The sequence below is a fragment of the Neoarius graeffei genome, chromosome 17, assembly GCF_027579695.1.
Source record: "Neoarius graeffei isolate fNeoGra1 chromosome 17, fNeoGra1.pri, whole genome shotgun sequence".
Lineage (NCBI taxonomy): Eukaryota > Metazoa > Chordata > Actinopteri > Siluriformes > Ariidae > Neoarius > Neoarius graeffei.
This window is the reverse complement of record NC_083585.1, coordinates 29,134,445-29,142,915: the sequence shown is the minus strand read 5'-3', so window position 1 is coordinate 29,142,915 and position 8,471 is coordinate 29,134,445. Positions and strand designations below refer to the sequence as shown.

The 8,471-nt window shown below is 40.9% G+C and overlaps 1 protein-coding gene across 1 annotated transcript in view; it reads right to left on the bottom strand.

The window, feature by feature from the left end:
• Positions 1 to 360: 360 nt before the first annotated feature.
• Positions 361 to 8,471, bottom strand: part of cpda (carboxypeptidase D, a) — a 64,354-nt gene continuing 56,243 nt past the window's right edge. The window contains exons 20-21 of the mRNA XM_060943965.1: positions 5,083 to 5,185; positions 361 to 3,964 (exon numbers count right to left, since the gene is read on the bottom strand). Coding sequence (XP_060799948.1) covers positions 3,738 to 3,964; positions 5,083 to 5,185 — 330 coding nt within the window. The 3' untranslated portion in view covers positions 361 to 3,737. The remainder of the gene's footprint in view (positions 3,965 to 5,082; positions 5,186 to 8,471) is intronic.

Sequence of the window (8,471 nt, the reverse complement as noted above, 5' to 3'; positions counted from 1 at the left end):
TGCCACTCCAAGATGCTCTTTTTATACCCAGTCATGTTAATGATCTATTGCCAATTGACCTAATGAGTTGCAATTTGGTCCTCCAGCTGTTCCTTTTTTGTACCTTTAACTTTTCCAGCCTCTTATTGCCCCTGTCCCAACTTTGAGATGTGTTGCGGTCATGAAATTTCAAATGAGCCAATATTTGGCATGAAATTTCAAAATGTCTCACTTTCAAGATTTGATATGTTGTCTGTTCTATTGTGAATACAATATCAGTTTTTGAGATTTGTAAATTATTGCATTCTGTTTTTATTTACAATTTGTACTTTGTCCCAACTTTTTTGGAATCGGGGTTGTACACACACACACTATATAATGTATTTTAGTCACACATTTATTCCAGTCTTATTCCATTTTATTTCATTTGCACCAGATATAAAGACAACTTTAACTTTGCAGCATCATGTGTGCCATTGCTCATTTAAACTGCACATCATTTACACACGCACACATCACATCTGTAATTATCTACAATCACCTTTGTATCAAAAGAGGGGGGAGAAAAAAAACCCAAACTGCATGACCATTACATCCAAAAGCTATACATACTTGTTCAATTACACTCAAGTATCAGCAATCAAAGTAGCCTCAACAATTCATGAAAAATGAATGAAAACGTGAAGCACAATTTAAAGTGTTAAAGCAACAGAAAATTAACGTTGAGAAAATTATACATGAGAGCGTGTGTCTATTCATCAGCACACAGTCAGCTCAGCTGGTTTCATATACAGTATATAGTTAATACCACATTGAGAATGGCATTTAATTCAATACATTTTTGTGACCAGTGCAGAAGATTGATGCAAGCAATGGATACACCAAATGACAAAAATAAAATAAAAAGTCCATTTTAACTAAAAGTAAACTACATGCTTTTCTCTTAGATATTTCCTAACAAAACACTACAAGCTACAAGAACAGAGGCAATTCAAGGGGAAGGGGGTTAACTTGATTACTTAAACACTGACGTACATGGCTCCTATCCAGTCTTGTGCCTGTGCTTTGTATTTATTCAAATCTGCATAAGTCAGGAGAACTGTAGACTTTTAATGCCATTTCATAATCACTGGATGCTAACTGGCAGTAAGTGATATAGCAAAGACACTTTCAGGTGGATAAACTAAGTGACCATTTGGTTTCATGAAATCCAAAAGATTGTTAGTCATGGTGTAAATTTAAATACCTAATTTGAGGGGATTTCAAATAGTCAGTCTACACACAAGAACCAGTAAAAAAAAAAAAAGACTGAGAAAAATTTTTTATCTGAAATTAGGACAAACCAGAACAAACAAAAGATGTTATGGTGTTTTACTGCAAGCTTATTTAAATCACTGTTGGAAATGTTAACTATGAAAACGTTTGCCAAAACATCTGGGTTATCTGAGAACTAAAACCTTAAACAATACACTATTTAGCTGTGGCGTGAAAAACTTTCAAATGAGGTTTAATATATTAATGATTGTATCATTGGATACATAGCCAACACACTCCACTTGGGAGAAAGGAAAAAAAAAAAAATTGGCAAGTCAAATGTTCACACCACTGATTGAATATTACGCTACAATATGAAACTACATTCAACAAAACTGAGAACGGATTCGGAAAACTTGGCTTAACAAAGTGTTTTTCCACTGGACAGTGTGGTTAGTAATTCAAATAACAGTACACGGGAAGGTAGCAGGACCTCTCTGGAGGCTGTGGGATGGGGACGAAAGAAAGCGAGTGTTTTACTCTTCTAGGTCAAGTACAGAGAAGGTTCAAGTAGAGCCCCTTACAGTAAAAAAGAATCCTAAAAAAAAAAAACCTAAAGTGCAGTGATGGGCGTGAGTTGTTTCGATTACACTACACAAAATTTATAAACAGATTCTTTTTGCCATGGGGAGAGAGAAGAAAAAAAAAAGCCATATACACCACTTATTTTACATTAAATTGGGTTTGGTTAGTTCACTGGGCTTGTATTGGGCACAAGACAAAGCAGTTTGTTGGCTTGTGTGAATTAAGGAAGCCAACTTTAATCTTAGTAAAAACAAAGAATGGCGAGTGCAAACTCAATCCAATGACTTACATAAAACGAACGTCAGTTGAGCTTATATTATCGAGTGCTGCTGAATTCACGAATCTGACTGGTCATAAAGTTACTTTTCTATCCAGCAGTTCTAACAGCAGCGCCAGCTGTATTTCAGATCACAGACAAATGTTTTGTTGTTTCTATAGTAACCGTTCAGTCACAGAGACTTGCATGGCAAGCAATAGACATAATAAAGGCTTCATCATAATTAAACAATAGTTGTTTAACAAAGATAAGTGTATAAATCATTGATACGGTGAAGGTTTCCGGAAGATTTTAACCGTCTCCACCAAGGAGAGTCTTCAGGATGGAGGAGTTTGCACTTTCCAGTTTTGCTAGTACATGAGATTTTTGTTGTTGTTTTGTTCTGTCCTAACTTTGAGGGGGGGAGCTGGTGAAGGAATGACCATTTATAGCTGCTATAACAAAATAACAGGAACATTTTTGTATTGCGGATGTTCCACAACATTAAATGGAACAATAAAGAGTTAAAATGCACAATGACAACGTGGCGTTCATTAATAAAGACTTGTGTAAAATAAATAAATAAAAATTAAAAAAATAATTCTTGGCAAACTGGTGGCTGGTATAAGAGGAATAAAACTTCAGGAAGCGAGTCCTTTCATATTTTATTCCTTACACGTATAGCATTGTATTTAGTGCACCAAGACATCAAGACCATGGGCGTATGAATCAAATAAATCCAACAGTAAACTACTACCTGAACCTTAGCAGGGTTTCTGACTCGAGTGATGATTCTGTATAACTTTAAACTTCACTCCTCATGTCGCTCGATTCGCCTGCTACTCTGAAAAGAAGGGTAGTTACATTAGCACTAACTTGGAAATGAAAACCATGACAAACTGTAGCGTTACATGTAGCAACAGTTACCGTACTGCACTGTCCAGTAGAAAAGCACTATAAAAGTATAGCCACTGAAGTGTTTTTTAAAAAACATTTTGTCAAAATAATCTCAGCATTAGAGTTCTGATTGAGGCTCATATTTACTCATAACTGATCTCCGTGTTAGAAATCATAAGCAGCTCTTCTGCTCAAAAATGATTCATATACACCCTCCGACATGTACCGTGTAGGACGGTGTGAATAAAAAAAAAATAAATCATAATTAGACTGCTGATTATGACCCGAATGCAGAGTGCTTCCAAGAGAATTTAACAGATACACGTTTTACATGGACGTTCACACCCCAGCAATAAATCAACAGGCAGCAATGGCTCAGGCTAATCAAACAAGGCACTGTGTTTAGTAATCCTGCTGAGTTTCTGTTCACGTGGGCAACCGAGTTAGTGACGTACTTACTGCAAGAGACGTGCGGAATATTTCCACACTACAAACAAATATAATTTAGCCTCAAATAAATAGCATGGTTGTTGAGAGCAGATTGTAAGGTTGCATACATTAACATGAAACAGCCAACCGATCTCGCTAGGCTAGTAAAGTGCATCCTGGGATGGATTTTATGGCAGTCTGGGCAGATGGGCCCGTGAGATGAGCACCCCCTGCTGGTTTGGACAGAGATCAGTTAAACCGGGGTGTTCTGTCTCTCTCTCTCAGAGACTCCATTTGGGTGGCAATGTAGGACGTGAGAATTGTAGTGTGTTAAATATCAGAGTTTGTTGGCGTACAGAGTGTCTTCATCGCTGTCGCTCTCATCCTGGAACTCGTGGCTCAGCAGGGACTTCTTGGAACCCATGGACGTGAGCCGGATCTCGTCTTCGTATTCGTCCCGGTGCTGGCGCAGGCGGTGGAAGCCGTCCTTCTGTCTGTTGGACTTGGCCGAGCACACACACCAGATTATGCAGGCAGTGATGGCCAGAGCAGTCATAGCTGCAGCTGAAGAAGGAAAAAAAAAAACAAAAAACCCACACACACAATCATTCCAGGATATGAAGCAACAGCTGGTGCAAACCCCCCCCCCCCAAAAAAAACCTCCAGCAAAAGACCTAGGCATGTAATGATTCACCCAATTCACAACTTGATTCATATCATGATTTGAGTTTCCCACGATATTTAAAAACGTGAGTGTCATCAGGAGACAATATATCTCTCCCCCCCCCCCACCCACCCACACATGAAACCCCACTCCAAATTTTCCTAAGTTGAATTGGTTGCCATGGAAATACCAAAAAAAAAAAAAAAAAATCACAGAAATCCCAAAATGTCAAAAGGCACAACTCCTCTAGGTCATTTAACTGTCAGGTTTGGTGAAAAAAAAATAAAAAATTCCTAATAGTTCGAGTTATGCTCCAGAAACTAAAATGTTTACAGACGGACAGAGTGGTAGCTATATCCCCCCCTCCCCCCACCCACACATTATATGCCAGGGGATAAAAAGAAAAATTTAAGTGTGTGGGGGGAAATCTCCCCCCACCCCCACCCCCCAAAAAAGTTTGCTTTACTTTCTTAAAATACCAACAATATTTACCCACAGTTGTTAAGGTTGCAGTAAAATACAATAGCCTATTAACGAAAATATTCCTTTTCTTAAAAATGAACTGTTAACGTATGCCTTTTCTTAATCAACTTTTAAGAACATTCTAACTTCAGTTGCCGTTCTTTCCTTTGGCTTTCAGTAGTCTGTAAAAAGAGCTCCGATTTCTTATTAAATCTATTTGTATAATTAATTACACAATAGCACTTTCCCCATTTTAAATCTTGTGTTTTCATGGCATTAAGAGCTGCGTTACTTCCACCTGAGGTGAAGTCATTCCCACTACTGTACGTTTATACACCCTTTGCTATCTAAACAGCGCAATTACAGCTAAGAAACATAAAAATGAAGGCTGTGTAATGTTAATTTCCTCAATTCCAATAGTCAGAAATTTGTAGCGCGATTTATCATCACGTCAACTTCCTTCCTTCCAACACGTTTTTATAAGCCTTTATCAATCTTCCTTCATCATGTCAAGCCATTCAAATTAGAGTTCCTTGCTATCCCGAGTGCACCTTACCTGCAGATGCCACCACGAACTCTCGTGGTAAACCGAAGATGCGGTTGTCCATATCAAACTCAATAACGATGGAGATCGCTGCCTCGTATGACGTGACCATCACCTGGAAGAGGCAAAAAGAAAACAATGATGGAAAAATGACAGAAATCATAGACATTTAAATCCATCTCTTTGTGCGTGTTCTGAAATGGATGCTTGGATTCCAGTTTTTTCTTTTCATACTGATAATGCAATAGTGTTGATGGATTCCAGTTCCAGTGTACCATCCTGCAGTAATTCAATATCTCCATTAGATGCAGAAGCATGAATTAAGCCCAGGCATCTGGCACGACATGCAGCATGAGTGTCTGACACATTTATGGATCGTATTTTTCTATTTGTATTTCTGCTGCGTGCCGCACACAGCCATAAACATGACACACACAAAAAATAATAAATAATACTTTGTATCGCAGTGCATATCCATAATCTAAAGAGCACAAGAGCTATAACTCAGCCTGCAGACCTACTGCTAAACACCATGGAAATTATGAGGGAATATACATTCGCTGGCCACTTTAATAGGAACTTGTTCTTGATTCTAAGATTCCTGTTCTTGGCTGCAGGAGTGGAACCCAATGTGGTCTTCTGCACTTGCATGCAGAGATGCTTTTCTAATCACCACGGTTGTAAAGAGTGATTATACGAGTTACTATATCCTTCCTGGCAGCTCAAATCAATCTGCCCATTTTCCTCGGACCTCCCTTATCAACAAGGCATTTGTTTCCGCCCAGAGAACTGTCGCTCACTTGATGTTTTTTTGTTTTTCGCCCCATTCTGTGTAAACTCTAGAGAATGTTGTGTATGAAAACCTCAGGAGATCAGCAGTTTCTGAAATACTCAAACCAGTCCATCTGGCTCAAACCAACACCCATGCCACAGTGAAAGACCCACAGTTTTCCTCATTCTGATGTTTGAAGTGAACATTAACTGAAGCGGGCGGCACGGTGGTGTAGTGGTTAGCGCTGTCGCCTCACAGCAAGAAGGTCCGGGTTCGAGCCCTGTGGCTGGCGAGGGCCTTTCTGTGCGGAGTTTGCATGTTCTCCCCGTGTCCGTTTCCTCCGGTTTCCCCCACAGTCCAAAGACATGCAGGTTAGGTTAACTGGTGACTCTGAATTGACCGTAGGTGTGAGTGTGAATGGTTGTGTGTGTCTATGTGTCAGCCCTGTGATGACCTGGCGACTTGTCCAGGGTGTACCCCGCCTTTTGCCCGTAGTCAGCTGGGATAGACTCCAGCTTGCCTGCGACCCTGTAGAACAGGATAAAGCGGCTAGAGATGAGATGAGAATGAGATTTAACTGAAGCTCTTGATTTTGATCGGCATGATTTTATGCATTGTGCTGCTGTCCAGGGATCGGCTGATTACGGATTAGATAACTGCATAAAACAGCAGCTGGATGGGTGTTCCTAATAAAGTGGCAGGTGAGTAATTATTTCTATAGTTCTTTAGGAATTCACTGTCAAGTTCTGGATGAACTTTGCTCATCCTTCTTCAATACTGACATCTTTACAAGACATCTTTGCTGAGTTGACACAGTCATGATGTCCCGTTTCACATTCTCCACCTGGAGAGAACCCAACATACCGTATCTTTAATGACCGACTAGAGGAATATGAACAGGCTTGGAAACTAAAGAGCTCTTGTTTGGAACGGACAGAAAGTTCAGACGCACTGCACAAACTTGCTCACCTCTGGACAACACTGCTGAGAGACGGAAGGGGTGGGGTGAGAGGAGAGATATGCTTCCTGCACGGTATTTACATTACATGACTTGTGTGTTATTGCTGTTCTTCCTTGGGGTTTATTGGCTTAATTACCGTGCCCAGGACGGGGTCCACCAGGGGCGAGGTATTGTTTTTGGTGGGGTTTGTTTCTTTGGTTTTTGTTTGTTCGCAACATTACAGGAAAACGGCTGGACCAATCTTCATGAAACTTTCAGGATAGATGGGCATTGGTCTCAAATAGAACCTTCAACATTTTGAGGGTCATCTGGTCAAGGACAGCAAAAAGGTCAAAATTGTTTTTTGTCTCCCCCTCACAATATCTTCCTTCATATTCATCAGATTTACTTCAAACCAATTCCAAAATGTTCATCTTTCAATTCTGCTTTCATTAATATGCTACATGATGGGGCATCTCATTATCTGTAGCCACTTAATCCTGTTCTACAGGGTCGCAGGCAAGCTGGAGCCTATCCCAGCTGACTACGGGCGAAAGGCGGGGTACACCCTGGACAAGTCACCAGGTCATCACAGGGCTGACACATAGACACAGACAACCATTCACACTCACATTCACACCTACGGTCAATTTAGAGTCACCAGTTAACCTAACCTGCATGCAGGGGTGATAGCGTTCCGGCGCCGCGCCGGATTTCCGGCGTACCGTGGCTGGGGGAAAAAAAAAAAAAAAAAAAATCTAGTTCGCCCATTGTCCTGTGTCATTCTGAGATGCGCAGATAGACAGTAAAGGGAATTCGGAATTCCCTTTACTGTCTATCTGCGCATCTCAGAATGACACAGGACAATGGGCGAACTAGATTTTTTTTTTTCCCCCAGCCACGGTACGCCGGAAATCTGGCGCGGCGCCGGAACGCTATCACCCCTGTGCATGTCTTTGGACTGTGGGGGAAACCGGAGCACCCGGAGGAAACCCACGCGGACACGGGGAGAACATGCAAACTCCGCACAGAAAGGCCCTCGCCGGCCACGGGGCTCGAACCCGGACCTTCTTGCTATGAGGCGACAGCGCTAACCACTACACCACCGTGCCGCCCATGATGGGGTATTTCTCATAGTTTTCTTAGCAGTTGGGGGTCAAGGTCATTGCTGAAACTTGCATATTTTCCATTATAACTCAAAAATGGTTAGAGATAGACAGATGTTTATCATTATCAACATATAGGAAGTCATATATGGGATTTCATTTGGCACCATGACCTTTGACTTTGTTACTTTCAAAAACTGAAGATTTTTGAAAGTATGCTGATCTGTCCGTTTGTTTGTTGGTGCTCTCGCGTCGTCGTTTCTTGACCAATCTTCACCAAAATGCACAGGACAACTTACTAGGGTCACATAAAGACATTAGTTTTTGATGGGTCAAGGTCAAAGGTCAAGCTCAAATCTTGTAAAAACGCCTAACAGGCCATAACTTCCGTTTCTTTGTGATTTTAGCAAGTATCGTGCTCCGCACAACTTTTCATTTGTTTTTTCATTTGTTTGTGCGCATGTCTGTCTGTTGACCACCTAGCGTCTAGACGGTTGCACTGACTGACTTCAAATTTTCAGGGTAGGTCCGTAGATTACCTGATTAAATTTTGGGGGTAATAGGGTTAAGGTGAAGGTCACCC